We start from the raw sequence: 21757 nt of genomic DNA, 5'->3' as shown, positions 1-21757 counted from the left end.
TATATCAAGAAGAAATCCTCCGCTACCTAAAGGTCTAAAACAGGGGTCCCCAACCCCCGGGCCACAAACCGGTACTGGTCCATGGCCTGTTAGGAACCGGGCTGCACAGCAGGAGGTGAGTGGCAGGCAAGCGAGCGAAGCTTCATCTGTATTTACAGCCGCTCCCCATCGCTCACATTACCGCCTGAGCTCCGCCTCCTGTCAGATCAGCAGCCGGCATTAGATTCTCATAGGAGCGCGAACCCTACTGTGAACCGCACATGCGAGGGATCTAGGCTGTGCGCTCCTTATGAGAACCTAATGCCTGATGATCTGAGGTGGGGCTGAGGTGGCGATGTTAGTGCTGGGGAGGGGCTGCAAATACAGATTATCATTAGCAGAGACGTTTGACTGCACAGAGACCATAAGAAATCAACTGCTTGAAGACTCATGTCAAAACCCTATCAGTGAGTGGCAAGTGACAATTAAGCTGCATCTGGTGGCAGGCTTTATAGTGGCAAGTGAGTTGATGTACTTCAATTGTAGCGTTGCATCTGATGGCAGGCTTTAAGTCAGAATCCAACACTTATTTTAGTCCACGCATGGTCCGCCCATTATTTTATTTACCACTTCCACCCACGCCTCTTTCCCCGCACCGTGCACTTATCTCAGTCACAGTTTTGGTAAGCCCACAAGCTAACCCTAGCCAAAACGAGTAACAAACAAACGCTGCTGGAGAGCTTCTTTGAAAAGACCCAATGATGAGACAGCAGAAGCCTCTAAGACTGCCAACAGAAAGAAAGCCGCATTTAAAAGAAAATACCAAGAGTCCTACTTAAATTATGGGTTCATTGCAACAGGTGATTCACATTCTCCAAGCCCGCTTTGTATAATACGTGGCAACCGGCTATCCAGCAAAGGCACGAAACCTTCAAAACTGCTTCTCCACGTGGAGACCAAGCACCCTGCATTAAAAGACAAGCCTTTGGAGTTTTTCAAAAGAAAAAAACATGAACACGAAGAACAGAAGCAATTATTGAAGGTCACCACTTCATCAAAGGTGTCTGCACTGAGAGCATGAAATGTGTCTGCATTGCTAAAGCTAAGAAGCCCTTTACTATTGGTGAAGAGTTGATCCTGTCTGCCGCTAAGGACATTTGTCGTGAACTTTTAGGAGAGGCTGCAGTTCAAAAGGTGGCACGTGTTCCTCTTTCGGCTAGCACCATAACTAGATGAATTGATGAAACAGCAGAGGATACTAAGGCACAACTGTTAGAGAGGATAAACGAGTCACCATGGTATGCAATCCAGGTTGACGAGTCTACCAAAGTTGACAACAAGGCAACAATGCTTGTTTTTGTGCGATACATTTTTCAGGAGGATGTGCATGAGGATATGTTATGTGCACTTTTGTTACCAACCAACACCACAGCTGCAGAACAGTCTTTGAATGACTACATATCAGGAAAACTGACTTGGTCATTTTGTGTCACTATATGCACAGACAGAGCAGCTGCCATGACTGGACAGCTTTCTGGTTTCACTACTCGGGTCAAAGAGGTCGCTTCTGAATGTGAGTCTACACACTGTGTCATCCATAGAGAAATTCTGGCTAGCCGAAAAATGTCACCTGAACTTAACAACGTTTTGCAGGATGTGATTAAAGTTATCAACCACATTAAAGTACATGCCCTTAACTCACGTCTGTTCACGCAGCTCTGTGAGGAGATGGACGTAGAGCACACACGTCTTCTCTTATACACAAAAGTGAGATGGCTTTCTAAAGGTAGATCACTGGCCAGAGTTTCTGAGTTACGAGAGCCGCTCCAGAGATTTTAGAAAAACAGTCACCAGTGGCAGCACCTTTCAGTGACACGGAATGGGTCACAAAACTTGCTTACTTGTGAGAAATATTCAACCTGCTCAGCGAACTCAATCTGTCACTTCAGGGGAGAACGACAACTGTGTTCCAGTCGGCAGATAAAGTGGCTGCATTCAAAGCCAAACTGGAATTAAGGGGGCGATGAGTGAACATTGGGATTTTTGACATGTTTCAAACATTAGCAGAGATTTTGAAAGAGACTGAGCCAGGGCCTTCTTTCTCCCAGCTGGTGCATGATCACCTATCTCAGCTTTCAGAAGAGTTTGAGCCTTACCTCCCAACCACAAAAGACCCCCAAACTGGGAAGGAATGGATCCGCGACCCATTTGTGAATAAGCCAGGTGAACCGACTTTGTCCATGCTAGAAGAGGATCAACTTCTTGAGACTGCAAATGATGGTGGCCTTAAAAGTATGTCTGAGACAACGTCATATGTTCTGGATTAAGGTGAAGGTGGAATAGCCTGAGATTGCCACAAAAGCACTGAAAAGCCTGCTTCCATTTCCAACATCCTGCAGAGTTTTCTGCAGTGACAGCAACCAAAACAAGATTACGGAGTAGACTAGACATAAGCAACACACTTCGGGTGCCACTGTCTCCCATCATCCCCAGATGGGACCATCTAGTTGCAGGAAAACAAACTCAGGGCTCCCACTGATTCTGCATTATGGTGAGTTGTATAATTATTTCATTATACATTACAATGTAATAATAATAGAAATAAATTGCACAATAAATATAATGCGCTTGAATCATCCCAAAACCATCCCTCCCCTGCCCCGGTCCATGGAAAAACTGTCTTCCACAAAACTGGTCCCTGGTGCCAAAAAGGTTGGAGACAGCTGCCTAAAAGATATCCATCTATATATTTCTATTAAAAGTTTTAAGTCTTATGTTTAGCATTTAAGTCCTTTACTCATCTGGAGTGAATTTTGTATCTGGTGTGAGGCAGGAAAAAAAGGATCTTTTTTGATATGGATAATACATTTTCTAGCTCCATCTACAGAACAATCCCTCCTTTCTCCACTGATCTGCTGTGCCATCTATCACATACACCAAAGTCCCAGACATGTGTGGTTCAATTTCTGGACTTTCTATCCTATTCCATTGTTCAGTTTCTCTATCCCTAAGCCAACAACATACCATCTTAATTACTGTAGTTTCATAACAAGTCTTGCTATCATCTGGTAGGGCAATTCTCCCCTCCTTGGTCATCTTCAGAAGTGTCCTGGATATTTTTTACTCTAAACCCTGACATATAAACATTAGGATCATCTTATCAAGTTTCTCTGTAAAACTCTGAATTCTAATTGGAATTCCATTGATTCTAAAGATTAATTTGTGAAAACTGATACTTTTAAAGATATTAGGATTTCCTACCCTTGAATATAATACCCATTTCTATTTACTAATGTTTTCTTATTATTTCTTTTTCTTTTATAAATTTATTTATTTTATTTATTTATTTTTGGCTGTGTTGGGTCTTTGTTGCTGCACACAGGCTTTTTCTAGTTGTGGCGTGCAGGGGCTACTCTTCATTGCGGTGTGTAGGCTTCTCACTGCGGTAGCTTCTCTTGTTGCGGAGCACGGGCTCTAGGCGTGCAGGCTTCAGTCGTTGTGGCACGCAGGTTCAGTAGCTGTGGCGCACAGGCTTAGTTGCTCCGCGGCATGTGGGATCTTCCCAGACCAGGGATCGAACCTGTGTCCCCTGCCTTGTCAGGCGGATTCTCAACCACTGTGCCACCAGGGAAGCCCCTCTTATTATTTCTTAATCAAATTTTAAAAATTTTTCAAGAAGTCTTGAATAATTTTTGTTAGATCTATGCCTAGTTATTACACATTCTCTGATTTTATTTTAAATGGTATCTTCATTTTAAGTATGTTTGCTAGTTGTTTGCTATTGGTTTACAGTAAGGAAACTGACCTTTGTACACTGATATATATAGCCATCTTGCTAAATTTACATTAACAGATTAAGAGAGAAAAATTATCTGATGATTTGAACAGATGCAAAAAACATTTGAGAAAATTCAATACAAATTATAAAGATTCTTAGTAAATTTGGAATGTGAGAAAACATCCTGAATCTGATAAATCCATGTTTGATTATTATCCAAAAATGGAAAACCTCTGGAGGTATTCTCATTAAAGTTGAACACCAGAGAAAGATGCCCACTACCACAATTTCTACTTAACTGTATTGAAGATTTTAGCCTGTACAAGATGACAAGAAAAAGAGACTAAGGAAATGAGGATCAGAAAAAGAAGAAATTAAATTGTCATTATTTGTAGATGATATCATTTCTACAGAACCCCCCCCAAATCTACAAATCAGAATCATAAGTGAAATAAAATAATTACTTTGCAATAATTCATTTAATGTCTCTCTCTCCTGCTAGAAAGAATATAAGCTGCATTTAAGAAAGAAGGACAACTGCCTTTTTCATCACTAAAACCCTAGTGCCTAGCACATTGCCTTGCATGTAGTAGGGGCTCAATAAATATTTGCAAATGAATGACTCTAAGGAATAGTACTACGTACCATGCACTGTACAAGATACATGACATATATTAGTTCATTTACTCCTCACAAATCATCCCCACTCCACAAATGATGGTTAAAAACAACACCAAATACAGACCCTTCTTTTTAATTTTGAGTTCACAATTTTTAAGCAAAACATTATTTAAATCATATTTGGGGAAATCTGAGGTTTTAACATACCATGAAATATAAAAATATTATAGAAAGGCATTATTTTCCAATCCAAATAGAAGCTTATTGGCTAGAAACTGTCAGGTATCACTACATCAGACCAGTTCACCACCTTTACAAAGTTGTTCAAGGGACAGACTATGTTTGAAGAAGTTACTTGAAAAGGTCTCAGAATGATCCCAAAGCTCATGGCTCACAGATTTGCACTAGCTATAGCTTGGCTTCCATATTTTGTCTCACTTGGAAACACAAATACTACTACATAAATTTCCATTAATACAGGAGTGGCTAAATACATTCACATATGGTACATACATAGAGCAGAATACTCTCTATCCAATTAAAACGTATGCCAGATCTGTGTGCATACTAGAAGGAGGCCCAGAGTATATTGTTATGTAGAAACAAGTGGCAGAATAGCACGTAGAATACTTTGTAAAATTAAAATCCCACTGTTAGGTAATTATTACACTGCAAATCATTATATTACTGTAATGATAAATTATCTTATAATTATGTATGAGAAAAGTCTAAAAGGACAGATACTGAACTGTTAACATTAATTACCTCTAAGAAGTAAAACAGAGCTAGGAGCTGGTGAGCCTCCATCCTTCTACTTCATGTATTTCATAATATTTCTGACTATTTATCACAAGCATATACCATTTCTGTTCCTTTATAAGTACAAGGGCAGGGTAGGCAGGGGATGCAGGGAGGGATGCAGGGTGGGATACCAAAACCTCCCATCAGGAAATATACACAGTGAAATCAACTGTGGTCTTCTTAGGTTAATAACAACGTATTCTCAAATGTTTCAGGAAAAAAATTTATTTTTGAAAGAATAATAGAGTAAGTTACTTGTAATAATGATAGAGTAAGTAAAATGCTAACAATTGGTAAATCTTTCAAGTTTTCTATAAGTTCAAAATTATTTCAAATATATATATATATATATATATGAAAAAAGGATAAGCAATATTACTCTCTCAGCTAGTACTGAATCAAAGACATCATTCTTCTCTTTTCGAGAAACACACTCATAAAAGGCAGCCTCGGGGCTCGAATATAGCTGCGTGTGTGACTCAGCTGCTTTAGTTAAACAAGAATTTGCAATGAATCTGACCAGTTGTCCTGTTTCATCCTGAAGTTATATTATAGATGAACCGATAATGCACTCATTGCAAATTTTCCCTTTTCGGGTCTTTGGGCAGCTGTTATCTCCCAGGTACAGTTCTTGGTTGTGGCCATCAGGTGGCAGAATGACTCTATCACTTGGCTACCTGATCAATGATGGCAGGGAGGTGGTCAGAAGTCCAGAACAGAGTCCCAAAGGTCTAGCAACAGACATGACTTGGGCACCACGCTTAGGCAGATCTTCTCTTACAGCTTATGAGATGGTGGCATATGGCATTGAAAAGGCAATGACACTTACATAATGCCTACGTCCACCTTAGTTTATCTCTTCACATTGGCATTTTACAATCTCGCAACCTTACACAGGTGAATACAGTACAATAAGATATTCTGAGAGAGAGACCACAGTCACATAACATTCGTTATAGTAAATTGTTATAATTTTCTATTTTATTTTTAATCTCTTATTTTGCTTACTTTATAAATTAAACTTTATCATAGGGATGTGTATAGGAAAAAACATAGTATATATAGGGTTCAGTGCTATCCCTGGTTTCAGGCATCCATTGGGAGTCTTGGAATGTATTCCCTTGGGACTACTGTATCATAATCTAAGCCTCCAACATGGGTGTTATCCATGGCCTAACAAAATATTGGCATTATCAAGAGGTTTCATGATATAAAAACACATCTTACAACTCTATCAACTTAAATTCCTAGGTGCCCATCTCTGCATAACCACTGATAGAGTACTTTGGGTTTTGGGGCTTTCTTTGTTTTGCTTTCTGCTAGTTATTAAAAATTGTAGTGAATGACATTCGTATGAAATATCTCTAGTTCCAGTTTGATTCTCTTTCAATCAGCAGCAATAAAGCTAACGTAAATTGAAAAAAAAAGGCAATGACACTTAAAATATTAAGTTGCTCATCTTCCATATTATAATAATTATTATATATATAATTATTGTATGTATACATCATTAAGCCCTTAAGTGCTGGCAATAATTTAATTGAATCAGACTACATAGAAATTTACATCCCAGGACATTGTCAAAAACAGCAGAACAGGGGCTTCCAGGACGTTGTCAAAAACAGCAGAACAGGGGCTTCCCTGGTGGCGCAGTGGTTGAGAATCTGCCTGTCAATGCAGGGGACACGGGTTCGAGCCCTGGTCTGGGAAGATCCCACATGCCGCGGAGCAACTAGGTCCGTGAGCCGCAACTACTGAGCCTGCGCGTCTGGAGCCTGTGCTCCGCAACAAGAGAGGCCGCGATAGTGAAGAGGCCCACGCACCGCGATAAAGAGTGGCCCCTGCTTGCCGCAACTAGAGGAAGCCCTTGCACAGAAACGAAGACCCAACACAGCCAAAAATAAATATAAAAAAAATAAATAAATAAAGATTACTATTAAAAAAAAACACAGCAGAACATGACATATACACACTATTATATATAAAAGAGATAACCAACAAGGACCTACTATGTAGCACAGGGAATTATACTGAATATTTTGTAATACCCTATAAGGAAAAATAATCTGAAAAAGAATATATATATATATATATATATATATATATATATCTCACTGTATTGTACACCTAAAACTAGCATGATATTGTAAATCAACTATTCATCAATTTTTTAAAAAGAATTATATTGGGAATACTAGGTTGTGTAATAATACAATAAAAATAATTAAAAAGCATATGTTTGGAAAGAAGAAAAAAAGTAAGCAAACAGAAAAAAAAAAAAAAGAAACAAAACAGTAGAGCGATCTGCCAGGAATTAGTGGAACCTAAGAATTGGATGTGACACCAACATAGGCAGGCAGCTATATAAGATATGAGGGGAAGAGATGGTCACAGAGAGCTTTGGTAAAACCACTATCATCACAGGCTGACTGCAGTGTCTGAGGACCGACATCAGTCCTAACATGAGAGGCTTCATATTGCAGGAGAAACAGACATGACTAAAATAGTCCAGCTAAGTCACTAACCAAACAAACAACAAAAACAAGCCCGAGGGCATCGGTATCCAGGATTGCTACAAAATACTACCTAAAACGTCCAGTTTTTTTTTGGCCGTGCCACATGGCATGCAGGATCTTAGTTCCCCGACCAAGGATCAAACCCGTGCCCCCTGCGGTGGAAGCACGAAGTCTTAATCACTGGACTGCCAGGGAAGCCCCAAACACCCAGTTTTTCTTTTTTTTTTTTTTAAACATCTTTATTGGAGTATAATTGCTTTACAATGGTGTGTTAGTTTCGGCTGTATAACAAAGTGGATCAGTTATACATATACCTATGTTCCCGTATCTCTTCCCTCTTGCGTCTCCCTCCCTCCCACCCTCCCTATCCCACCCCTCTAGGTGGTCACAAAGCACCGAGCTGATCTCCCTGTGCTATGCAGCTGCTTCCCACTAGCTATCTGTTTTACGTTTGGTAGTATATATATGTCCATGCCACTCTCTCACTTTGTCACAGCTTACCCTTCCCCCTCCCCGTATCCTCAAGTCCATTCTCTAGGAGGTCTGTGTCTTTATTCCCGTCTTGCCACTAGGTTCTTCATGACCTTTTTTTTTTTCTTCTTAGATTCCATATATATGTGTTAGCATACAGTATTTGTTTTTCTCTTTCTGACTTACTTCACTCTGTAGGACAGACTCTAGGTCCATCCACCTCACTACAAGTAACTCAATTTCGTTTCTTTTCATGGCTGAGTAATATTCCATTGTATATATGTGCCACATCTTCTTTATCCATTCATCTGCTGATGGACACTTAGGTTGCTTCCATGTCCTGGCTATTGTAAATAGAGCTGCAATGAACATTTTGGTACATGACTCTTTTTGAATTATGGTTTTCTCAGGGTATATGCCCAGTAGTGGGATTGCTGGGTCGTATGGTAGTTCTATTTTTAGTTTTTTAAGGAACCTCCATACTGTTCTCCATAGTGGCTGTATCAATTTACATTCCCACCAACAGTGCAAGAGGGTTCCCTTTTCTCCACACCCTCTCCAGCATTTATTGTTTGCAGATTTTTCAAACATTCAGTTTTTAACAAAAGTTGTAAGACATACAAAGAAACAGGAAAATGTGAAATAGACATAGGGGAAAAAGCAGGCAAAAGAAACTGCCTGTGAGAGAGCACAGAGGTCAAATTTAAAAGACAAAAACTTCAAGGCAGCCATTATAAATATAGATGATTAAAGAAATAAAGGAAACTTGCTTTAAAAAGTAAAGGAAGAGATAATGACAATGTCTCATCAAGCAGAGAATACCAATAAAGAGACAGAATTTTTTTTTTTAAAGAACCAAGCAGACCCAATCAAGAACATAAAAAGAAAACCCTTAGAATGGGGGAAATTTTTTTCAAATCAGATATCTGACAAGACAATTGTATCTACCCTATATAAAGAACTACTACAACTCAATAATTTAAAAAAAAAAAAACCCTCAATTTGAGAAGGGGCAAAGGATCTGAATAAACAGTTCTCCAAAGAAGATATACAGATGACCAATAAGTACATTAAATGATGTTCACCACCTTTAGTTATTAGGGAAATGCAAATCAAAACCACAGCAAGGTGCCACTTCACACCCACTAGCTTGGCTATAATCAAAAAGACATATAACACGTGTGGAAGAGGATGTGTAGAAACCAGAGCCTCATACGCTGCTGCTGGTAACACAAAATGGTGCAGCCACTTTGGAAAACAGTCTGGCTGTCCTGTTCCTCTAAGGGTAAAATACAGAGTTACCATATTACTCAACAACTATGCTCCTAGGTATACACATCCAAGAGAAATGAAAACATATGACCATGCAAACTTGTACGTGAATGTTCAAAATAGCATTATTTATAATGGCCAAAAAATTTCAACTTGATGATATCCAATTTATCTATTTTTTTCTTTACACCGGGACTTGCTTACCCTGAGGGAACTTGCACACCTGCCTCAGTATACAGGTATTTCTCCTCTAAGGCTCTGATACCATCCAAACAGACCTCATAGAGGAAAGTGGATGAAGCCACTGAGTCTTGGACAAATGAAGATGATAAGCCAAATAATGGACCAAATGTCTCGGTAGGAACAGGAAAGCTAAACTCTGAGCTCTGCGTTAGGGAGGGATAGGAAACTCTCTGAGACAGTCCTGTTTAGGGTGTGTTCTGCTTAGTGGGGTAGGGGTGTCTGTCCCCTCCATAGAGAATTTGCCTTTGCCCTTTCCAGCTGGATCTCCAGGGAGGAATCAGGACCTGTTTCCTATCAATTACTTCACCAATGGATCCACGAACACTATAAGATAAAACCTGAAATAATATTGCAGCCTAGTAATTTAAGACTATCACTGTAAAAGTTCATACCCTTTCAACACCATGATATAATCAATGCAAGAAAACTAAAACTTTGCCAAGGAATTTTTATTTCACATGAGTTTGTTTCAACAAAGTCTCATTAGCGTTCCAGGAAAAAGATGAATATAGCCACAAAACAAAGCAAAAATATGTGGTGCTTCCAACGCGTTTTTTTTTTTATTGTTTCGGAGTAAAAGCATTTGTTACAGAGAAAGAACAAGCTGGGTAGAGAAGTTAGTAAGAAACTGCAGAAGAAAAATGTAAAATTCCTGAAAGTATTTCAAAATTTTGTAATTAGAACCAGTATTATGAGGATAATTTCACTGCTGCTGCTCGTGAGATAATAATAGGTCCCATTTGCTCTATAGTCACTCCATCCCATGCACACACTAAGCCTCTTGCATATATCGCCTCGCTTAATCTTCATCTGCAACTCAAGTGACCAGGAAAATTTCCAAAGTTCTCCTGAAGTTCCTACTCTGCCTTGTAGCTCTGAAGCTCCTCAACTCACAGTTCTGAGAGGTGTAACAGAGCTGGGGTTTCTTTTCAGCTGATCTCCACAGAAAAGATTCAAGTGTCTTCAGTCCAATTACAGTGATTTTTCCAAATCATTAATTCATCCAAACAAACATTTATTGAGTACCTACTGTTTTCCAGAGACTGTTCTATGCACTGAGGGCACAAAAATAAAAGATGCGGTACTCCACCCCAAGACAACAGAGAGACTCAATAGAACAGAGAGTGGGGTACCTGGGAAGACTTCCTGGAGGAGGCGACACTTAAGCTGAATTTTAAAGGCTGACTAGAAGTTAGAAAAGAAGGGGAAAAGGCATGCTAGGTACAAGAACAGCATGTGCAAAGGCACAGATATAGGAGAGCATGGCCCATTCAGGGAACAGCAAGCAGTGGATTACTGCTGAAAGGTACAGTGAGAGGGTAGAGAGAGGTAAGGGGGTCAACGGGGTATCTCTCACCAAGGGCCATACTGAGACTGGAGTTCACCCAGATGAGGACAGAAAATCACACAAGAGTAGCACCAGGAGCCCTCTGCTGTGAGATAGATGTTCATCCAGTGGATCCAAATACACAGGCCCAATATTCAGGGCCCTTCATGTATTGTCTGCACAAATACCCCCCTAACACCCCAAAGAGGCCTTGGATCCTGTGGGTCCCCTTTTCCCCCTCCCACCCTTTGCAGGCCACCTTCATTCTCGCTTCAGGATGATTTGAATCCTGTATTATCTCCACAGCTCCTGTGTACACTCGTGCTTGACCCTGAACAGCAACAGAGGGCAGAAGAGGCCTGCAAATGCTTTAGAGATTGTGCACTTCCAGCAAGCTCCCAGGTGACAGGGACGCTACTTCAGTACGTTCAGTAGTGAGTGCCTAGAACAGCACTCTTCCTCCTACCTGAGGGGAAAGATTTCTTTTTCAAATGTACAATCTACCATGGACCAATACTTTCAGAAAACAAAATAAAAATGAATGACGAGAAAAGTGAAATTTTAAAAAGACACACAAACTATACGTCCCAACTCTGTATTACTGGGCTCAGTAAACATAACATTAACCTAGCAAATTACTCAGGTCAACTGAGCCCTCCCCTCATCGACTCCTGCACACACAGCTCCAACTACAGAAGCACAAGAAATCAGGGCTGCTCAAAACAAGGTCTAACTGCCACCGCTACATTTTATGGGCAAAGGAGAGGATGTACTAGAAGAAGCAAAGGATTTGCTTTGGGGCTCCATGAATATATTCCCCACTAAAATGCAGTTGATGAAAAATCGCTCCTGATACATAGAGGCGCAAACATCTGACCACCTACCTGGCCACTCGTCCCCGGAGATCTCCCAGGCCGGAGAGCTGCCGCAACTCCAGAGTCTTTAAGGCAGAATTTGTTCCATAGCTAATGTTGTCCCGGGCGCGGATCTGCTCCTGGAGTACCTGAGCAACACACAAAAACACTAATGGAGTCATCCGGGAATTCACATGCTGCCACAGAAGCATTTTATGCTTTTGGCAAAAACAAGAATGTTCAACTCCTTTCAGAAGAGGCTCCTTTGTAATAGTCACCTGATATACACGGAGAACCAGGGGCTTAGAAGAGAGACCTCAGAGATGATACTTGGACCAAGGCCCTGCATTTACCAGTAAAAACACTGAGACTCCGATGTCAGGTGACTTGATGGAGGTCCCGCTGCAGGAAGAGGCAAAGCTGAGACTAGAAGCCTGGACTCGTGGAGCACAGTTCAGAGGTCTTACCCCGCTCCAGGGTGCTTTTTAATAGTCATTGTTTTAAGCAAACGATCCCTAAATCTGGGAAATAATAAATCAAGAAAAAGGTGGTGGGGGGAAGAGGGGCATCAGACAAAGAGGTCCAAATTCCAGTCCCTCCAGCTGTGTGATCCTGGGAAAGTGTCTAAAGTTTTCTGAGCTTCCTTTTCCTCATCTGTTGATAGTAATGGTGATTATACTCTTAAGGCCACTTTATGGGAACATTACATAAGATAATGCATATAAAGCACTTAGCGCAATGCCTAGTACATGGTAAATACAGCAAATGCTAATGATTCTTTCTAGTACCTATTCGTAACAACATTTATACAGTACTGGAATGGTAGAATGTGTCTCGGAGAAAAGACATTAAATGAAAGCAGAACTACTGGAAGATCGAATGACCCAACACAAAAGCATGAACTCGTGGAGCATGCATCCTGGGAAATCTGCAAAGGAATGATGGAGATGAAGAGGGCATCCATGGTGTTTATTGAGCATGTCCTGGGTGGGGCCCAGGGCTGCGATACACGCTGACATGCACAAATCCACACAGCACCCTGTGAGGGAGGTACTCTCAGGACCCCTGTGTTATAGACCAGGAAGTGAGGCACCAACAGCTGAACTGATACACTCAACATCACCTGGGGAGCAAGTGGCTAGCTGGGACTGACCCAGGCGGCCTGGCTCGAGAATCCAAGCTCATAATCACGCTGCAATGCTGCCTGCCAAACCAGCAAAGAATCTGAGAAGGAAGCACTAAGGACAGACAGACAGATATGAAAACCCAAGTCCTAGGTTACAGGAGACCCCTCAAAAGCAAAAGCAAAAGTTTGCATCAGACGTTTCTTTGAACATTTCCTTATCCTTTTGCTCACCGCTTCCTTTCCCCCTCCCTCCTCCTCTCCCTGTATTCTGTCCTCCACACTCCCCTCACCCCATTACCACACTCTCTCCTTCTTTTTTTTTTTAAATAAATGTATTTATTTATTTGGCCACATTGGGTCTTTGTTGCTGCTCACAGGCTTTCTCTAGTTGCGGCGAGCTGGGGCTACTCTTCGTTGCAGTACGCAGGCCACTGTGTGGTTGCTTCTCACCAACAGTGTGGTGGCTTCTCTTGTTGTAGAGCACAGGCTCTAGGTGCGTGGGCTTCAGTAGTTGTGGCACACAGGCTCAGTAGTTGTGGCACACGGACTTAGTTGCTCCACGGCATGTGGGACCTTCCCAGACCAGGGCTTGAACCCATGTCCCCTGCACTTAGTTGCTCCCCGGCAGGTGGATTCTTAACCACTGTGCCACCAGGGAAGTCCCTCCTTCTTTTCAAAGAGAAAGCTTTTGATTTCTCGTATCGTTTCCGTTTCAGCCACTTTTTTAAAATTTCCAATTTGCCTGATGTCAACTTGAGTATTTACTCTCTTTTGCTTTCTTTGTTTTGTTTTTTGTTGTTGTTGTTATTTTAAAAGATGAGTACCAAGTTCCTTTATTTTAACTATTTCTTCCTTAATAATGAAGACATTTTCCTTTTAGTACAGTATTTTCTGTGTCCACGGGTTGTGCATGAAGTGTTTTCTTTTTTATTGTTTTAATTTCAGTTTTGAATTCCTCTTTGGTCTAAGGATATCTAGGTATCTAAAGATTACTTAGAATTGTATTTCTTCATTTTCAAGGAGTTTTTTTCTATCATTTTTACTATTTATTTCTAATTGTACTGGCATATGATCTGTAATGTATTTAATTTTTTGAATGTATTGTGGTTTGCTTTGTGGCACATGACTGATTTTTCAAAAGTTTCATGCAAAAAACTATTCAAGGAACAAAAGGTTCAATACTGCATATTAGATTGAGTTTGCTGACTTATTTATTTATTTTTGTCTACTAGATCACTCCAACTATGAAAGAGGTGTTATGAATTCTTACACTGTAAGATACTTTCATCAAAGTCTCCTTACATTTTTTTTTTTTTAACATTTTATTTATTTATTTATGGCTGTGTTGGGTCTTCATTTCTGTACGAGGGCTTTCTCTAGTTGTGGCAAGCGGGGGCCACTCTTCATCACGGTGCGCGGGCCTCTCATTATCGCGGCCTCTCCCGTTGTAGAGCACAGGCTCCAGACGCGCAGGCTCAGTAATTGTGGCTCACGGGCCTAGTTGCTCCGCAGCATGTGGGATCTTCCCAGACCAGGGCTCGAACCCGTGACCCCTACATTGGCAGGCAGATTCTCAACCACTGCGCCACCAGGGAAGCCCCTCCTTACATTTTTAATGCTGTTTACTTTACATATTTAGCTGCCATTTTATTTGGACATACAGATTTATGTATGATCAAAGTGGCCATAGCCATTATATAATAACCTTTTTTATCTGATTTAGTGCTTGTAATATTAAGTTTCATCTTACCTAATATTAACATTGCTACTATACTTTATAAATATTAAAGCAAATATCTGCTTGGTCGAACTATATGCCAGACACTGTTCTAAGTGCTATAGGTATGTTAACTGGTTTAATTCTCACAAAACGCTATGAAGGAGGGACTATTATTATCCCCATTTCACAAGTGGTGAAATCTCTAAGTGATCAAGTAACTTGTCCAAAGCCACAGTCAATACCTGAGGGAGCTGGGATTTGCACCAGGAGCTTGGCTCCACAGACTGTGCTCTCAATCATGACATTATGCTGCCTTATATTTTCATTCGTCCTTCCATCTCACTTTCTTTTTTTAAAATTTTATTGAAGTGTTGTTGATTTACAATGTTGTGTTAGGGCTTCCCTGGTGGCGCAGTGGTTGAGAATCTGCCTGCCAATGAGGGGGACACAGGTTCGAGCCCTGGTCTGGGAAGATCCCACATGCCGCGGAGCAACTGGGCCCGTGAGCCACAATTACTGAGCCTGCGCATCTGGAGCCTGTGCTCCGCTACAAGAGAGGCCGCGATAGTGAGAGGCTCGCGCACCGTGATGAAGAGTGGCCCCCACTTGCCGCAACTAGAGAAAGCCCTCGCACAGAAACGAAGACCCAACACAGCCATAAATAAATAAATAAATAAATAAATAAATAAATAAATAAATCAAATGTAGCATTTCAGTTAGCTAATCTACGAAAACACCTTTAAAAAAAATGTTGTGTTAATTTCTTCTGTGCAGCAAGGTGACTCAGTTATACATTATATATATCTATACACATATCTATAGATATATATATATATTCTTTATATATATATATATTCTTTTTCATATTCTTTCCCATTATGGTTTGTCACAGAATATTGAATATAGTTCCCTGTGCTACACAGTAGGACCTTGTTGTTACATCTCACTTTAGATTTACAATTTACGGTGCTTTTTGTTGTTGTTTCCTTTCTCCTTGTCCCTATTTTGACTGGTTTAATCAGCTTACCGTTCATTGCCTTTTCTCCCCTTGTTAACTGGGGAATGTTCTGGCCATTGCTAGTCCATGAACGGCTACCTCCCCTTTCCCAACATATACGCACCTACTCCAGGCTCTATCCCTGCACAGCACCCCTCTCCTCCACACGAGACACTTATTTAGCACATTCACACCCACCCTCCTTCATCCTTCAACCCCAGATGACTTATGTGGAAGGATTTTTACTTTTCTCCCCCTCTTGCTTTTCCCCACACCAACTAGGCTTTGCTAAAATAACTCAATACTCCTAATTGGGATACAATTAGAATTTTGCTTGTAGAATGGCCCTTCTTTTTCAATTATCTTTTTTTTCTTCTTCTTTTTTTAGCACTCTGTTACGCAGTCCCAGGCATTTATCGATATCCATTTACATGAAATGATAGGTCTTTTTCCAAGGATCACCGATTACCTTTGTGCTTCTCCTTTTCATTTCCCCCTATCTTAAGGTCTCTGTGCGTAGTCACTGTGTTTGGTTAGAGTCTTTCCTCTAGCATTTTCCTCGGACCAGGCACTTGGATGAAAGACTCTCTGGATCCCTGCCGTGTCTATTATCTTCCTCCCTCGCTCTGAAGGGTGGGTGATAAACGGAAAGGGTATGAAACTCTTGACCTAAAGGTCTTTCCTCCCAGTGAACTTGAAGCTGACAGGAAGTCTGATGCTTCTTCCTCTAAAAGCACCTTGGCTCCTTATGCCTAGATGCTTGTTTTCCATCTTTAGAGTTCAGGATTTTTATCAGAATGTACCTAATAGTGATTTTTTAAAAAAAATTCGATTCTACCTAGAACTCATTGAACACTTCAAACTGTAGTCTCAGATTTATCTTCAACTTGGGTAAATTTTCTTCTTCTATGTAATTATTGTTTTTTCTTTTCCCTCTGTTTCTTTGTCTCCTTCTGGAATTCCTATTATTCACATGCTGGGTGTCCTGGATCTGTCCCCTAAGTCTTGTATCTTTTCGCCCATGGTTTCTCTCTCTTTGTATCTGGCACTGATGTTTCAGCACTTCTTCTACTTTGTCTTGTGGGTAACTAATTTAATTCATAAAAGTAACCATCCTTGCCTCTAGTTCATCTACTGACTTTTTAAAATTTAAGTTCAAGGAAGAAATTTTATGTTGTACCTGGATCTCCTTAAGCACTCTGTCTTATTACTCAGTTGGAGCTGTTGTAACAAAATACCACAGACTGAGCGACTCATAAACAAAAAACATTTCTTTCTTGCAGTTCTGAAGGCTAGGAACTCTAAGCTCCAGGTGCCAGCATGGTCGTGTCCTATGAGGGCTCTCTTCCTAGCTTGCAGACTGTTGCCTTCTCACCATGTCCTCATGTGCCAGAAAGAGGAAGCTCTGGTCTCTCTTTCTCTTCTTATAAGAGCACTAATCCCACCGTAAGGGCCCACCCCCATGACCTCATCCTAAACCTAGTCACCACCCAAAGGCCCCACCTCTAAATTCCATCACACTGGGGGTTAGAGCTTCAAACATATGAATTTGGGGGAGGGGACACAAACATTCAGGCCATAACATACCCTAATTATTTTTCATGCAAGGGCCACCTGTTTCCTATTTCATTTGGGTCTGTTCTAAGGGCTGTGCTTATTCTTCCTCCCTCTGGCTGCCGGGCCCACTTAAGTGTGATGTTTCTTTTTGTTCTCTGCTCATTGGAGTGAGATTCAGTAGGTAGTCCTAGGTGTAATGGAAGGAGCTTATGAGCTGGAGGTGCAGCCAATGAGAGCACAGAGCCAGGGTCCAGGTGAGGTACCGGGAAGAAGCATCTCTGTGTCCTTCTCTCTGCAGCCCTCCCAGCCTGGAGCCAGTGGGGACACAGCCCATCTCTACAGCCCCTCCTCGCCTGCCTCCACCTCAGTAGGGACAGGAGACCAGCTCAGACACATGGTGCGCAAGGCCAGTGAGACTGGCCTTCTCTCTCTTACTCCTAAACCATGGCGTCGAGGACCTCTCTCCCAGGCTCTCCCCAGCCAGGTCTCTGCTGGCTCCTCCAGGCCTTCCTGCCTGCCCATCCCAGCTGTTCAGGAAGGTGGCACTGGAACTGGGAATAGGGAAGAAGGCACACTAAGCCACTACCTTCTTATCACCTCCTGCACCAATCTAGAGGTTTAAAGATACATTCACGTGTAGCTACTTGTTACCATTTCTAGAAGTTTGGTGATTTCCGGTATGCTGTCAATTTGCAGTCCAATTTGCAAATGAATGGGGAAGCCCTATTAGACAATAGATTTATGCTTGCATAAATCGTTTTTGTGCTCCCTTCTATCAACTATATTTTTTAATTTAACTTATTTATTTATTGGCCACGCTGTGCAGCATGCGGGACCTTAGTTCCCCAGCCAGGGATCGAACCCGTGCCCCCTGCAGTGGAAGCGTGGAGTTTTAACCACTGGACCGCCAGGGAAGTTCCACTATCAACTATTTTTTAAGTATAACATATATGCAGAATAGTACACTTATATACATTTTTTTTAGGATTTTCAAACTTCCTTGTAAATAGCAGAAATGAGGAATGTGCGGATTCTGTGTTTTCCTTATTGGAAACCTGGCTGGAGTCACCATTGACAGAGTGATACTGACAGTGACAGTAAAAAAATTTCACTGGAAGGAATTTGGAACTGCTAGACCTATCTGTTATTTGCTGTAGTCTCCAGCTTTTTCTGAATGAACCTGCTCAACAGAATAGAAGAATGCAAACCAGTTACAATCACCTGTGAATGATAAAACGTTAGTCACTGGAACACACTCTTGCAAGAAAACTTGAGATCTGACTAATCTGGTTCTGACACTCTCCCACTGATGAGAAGGCAATGGGGAGCTCTTTCTCTTTTAATGGGAAATAACGCTTATTTGTCACAGTTAATAGAAAGTAATACTTATTTTTTTGTACATAATGCTTCAAATCTTTGTTTATAATAAGGCTTAAGACCATGGGTCCTCAACCATCTTTGGGGTGTGTAAGGATCCCCAAGTGGCTTGTTAAACACACAGGTTCCTGGGTCCCACTCCCAGGGAATCAAAGCGAGGGAATGGGCCCAGAGATGCAGATGGTCATGGTCCACAGACCACTCCTGGAGAAACACTGCATTAGACACTGGAGAAATGACAAAGGCTCCAACCAATCATTTCATCTGAGTTGTTTCTCAATCAAAAAAATCACTAAGCAAAGACCATGAAGAGCAATTCACCAAACAGGTGCTAAAAATAATTAACACATTTTTTAAAAGGTTCAGCCTTTCTGGGACTTCCCTGGCGGTTAAGACTTTGCCTTCCAATCAATGCAGGGGCTGTGGGTTTGATCACCTGGTCGGGTTCGGCTAAGATCCCACACGCCTCACGGCCAAAAAACCAAAACATAAAACAGAAGCAACAGGACTTCCCTGGTGGTAGAGTGGTTAAGAATCCGCCTGCCAATGCAGGGGACACAGGTTCGAGCCCTGGCCTGGGAAGATCCCACGTGCCGCGGAGCAACTAAGCCCGTGCACCACAACTACTGAGTCTGCGCTCTAGAGCCCTCGAGCCACAACTAATGAGCACGCGTGCCACAACTACTGAAGCCTGCACGCCTAGAGCCCGTGCTCTGCAACAAGAGAAGCCACCGCAATGAGAAGCCTGCGCACCGCAATGAAGAGTAGCCCCCGCTCGCCACAACTAGAGAAAGCCTGCGTGCAGCAACGAAGACCCAATACAGCCAAAAATAAATAAATAAAATTAATTAATTAAAAAAAAATTTAGACAAAAAAACTTTTAAAATCACACCATTTCCATGTATTAAAGAAGGAAATACTTTAAATTTATAATATTAAAATGCATATCAAAAATTGAAAATGCACAGTTGGTCCTTCACAATACAACTTTTCCAGAGTATGATCCTTCAAAATATATTCATAATGTTCATAACCTTTGACCCTGTAACTCTAGTTCTTGAAATTAATCATAAAGCAAATAATAACATGAATGACAAAAATGAATGCACAAAGATGTCCTCATAGTGTGATGCATATACAAAGTATTTTACAAGGTATCTGCATGGTACATTATTATGCACCAGTAAGAGGTTCATGGCGAGCTTTTAAAAACAAGAGAAAATGTGTACAATTTAATAGTAAGCAAAAAGAAAGGGTACAAAATAAATACACAGCATGATTACAGCTCTGTATAAGGTACATAAAAAATAATACTAGAATATTAATGACTTGCTTATCTCTACGGTTAGATTATGGTTGATTTCTCTTTTTTGTATTTTCCACAATGGGCTTACACTACTTTTAAAACCAGAAAAAAAAAAAATGTGCATATGTATGTGTGTTTTACCGCTTAGAAATAAGAAAAGCCCATTTAACTTTCAGAATTCTTATGCAGATGAATAAGATATTATATTAGAAGTGCTTTCTTTGAGTAATACAGAAAAGAACTGTGTCTGAACTTAACACAATATTCACATTACTGAAAAGTTATGTGAAAAGAGAAGGCATTAGAGAGGTTACCATTTTTTTTTTTAATCTGAAGGATATCACTTTATTTTATTTACTTATTTTTTAACATCTTTATTGGAGTACAATTGCTTTACAATGGTGAGTTAATTTCTGCTTTATAACAAAGTGAATCAGCCACACATATACATATAGCACAGGGAGATCAGAGAGGTTACTATTTAAAGGAATTCTGTGATGAAGCCTTAGAAAAACAATCCCTCTGTAAAGCCAGAAACATTTCCTAATTTGTCATTTGGGGACGATATATCATCATGATATGTTTACTTTAAAAAGGTTACAACCCGAAGTATTATCATCAACTCTCCATTATTGCCAATTCAATTCAAGAAACTCTTTTCTGTAGGCCTACTATGTGCTGTGCACCAGGCCTGCCTTCAGGAAGCTCAGCTGCAGCAGGTAAGACTACAGGGTGGCAAGTGCGTGGCCTAAACCCACATGAGCAGAGAGAAGAGGCCGGCCCCCTTGAAAAAGTGATGTCCCGGGTCTTCATTTATTTTTTCTAATATAGGGCCTATCTTTAAGGAAGATTCCTTCCCAGAGGCAGTAGGAAATGGCACCACTGTGTGAGCCTCATAGCATTCTATCATGCCGTTTATGCAAAGGTGATGAGGACCCACACCCGGGGACCTCACCACCCAGACAGGCTAGGGGTGCCTAGGGATGACCAAGAAGAAAGAGCCCTCCATGCTTCTCCTTCTTCAACTCTTCCTGGATTTGTGAGGATTTGAAAATGAAAGTGTGACTCCAATATCACATGCAGAAGGGCCCAATTACAGTAGGGCAGGGCCTTATAAGACAGTATCTTCTTACATAGCTTTTTAATCTTCACACTAGGACTTAAAACACTCCAGAGTTCCAGCCTCATATATCAACTGCCTTCTTGGCATTTCCACCTGGATATTCAATGGGTCCCTAACACTTGCCAAGTCCTAAACAGAAGTCTCTCTAACGCCAACATGCAGGAAGTCCTATCAGCTTGACCTCCAAGACAGATTCAGAATCCATCCACCTCTCCCTATCTCCACCCTGACTCCCTAATCCAAGCCGCTCTGGACACCCCCAGCCTGTCACCCTGCCTCTGTTCTTGCTTCCCTACATTCCCTTCTCCAGGCAGCAGCCAGAGTGATCTTTCTGAAACACAAGTCAGTCCATAAGCAACACGAGGGCAAGGGTTTTTAATCTGTTTTATTCACTAGTATATCCTCAGCGCCAAGCATATGAATGAATTCTCTAAATTCTTTTGCTTAAAATTAAATAATGGCTTCCCATCACCCCACCCCACCCCAATGACACTACAGTCCCATTGGTCGTCTTTCTGCTCCTCCAACATGCCGAGCTTCTTCCGCCTTACAGCCTTGGAACCTGCCGTGCCTTTTCTCTGGTATGTTCTCTTCTCTGTGTGTCTCCTGCCCCGACACCACCGCCTCAGCTTGGCTGGTCCTTCTGTCACCCCAGTCTCAGTTCACATGTCACCTTAGACCCCCATCAC

General features: G+C 41.2%; 1 protein-coding gene across 7 annotated transcripts in view; it reads right to left on the bottom strand.

Moving 5' to 3' along the window:
* Positions 1–21757, bottom strand: part of FAM81A (family with sequence similarity 81 member A) — a 121653-nt gene that overhangs the window by 19716 nt on the left and 80180 nt on the right. For all 7 annotated transcript variants that reach the window (XM_068552669.1, XM_068552707.1, XM_068552651.1 and 4 more), the window contains exon 4: positions 11893–12011. In XM_068552669.1, coding sequence (XP_068408770.1) covers positions 11893–12011 — 119 coding nt within the window. The remainder of the gene's footprint in view (positions 1–11892; positions 12012–21757) is intronic.

Source organism: Eschrichtius robustus, chromosome 1, assembly GCF_028021215.1.
Source record: "Eschrichtius robustus isolate mEscRob2 chromosome 1, mEscRob2.pri, whole genome shotgun sequence".
Classification (NCBI taxonomy): domain Eukaryota; kingdom Metazoa; phylum Chordata; class Mammalia; order Artiodactyla; family Eschrichtiidae; genus Eschrichtius; species Eschrichtius robustus.
The sequence above is the reverse complement of the archived record's forward strand: the minus strand, read 5'-3'. Positions and strand labels throughout refer to the sequence as shown.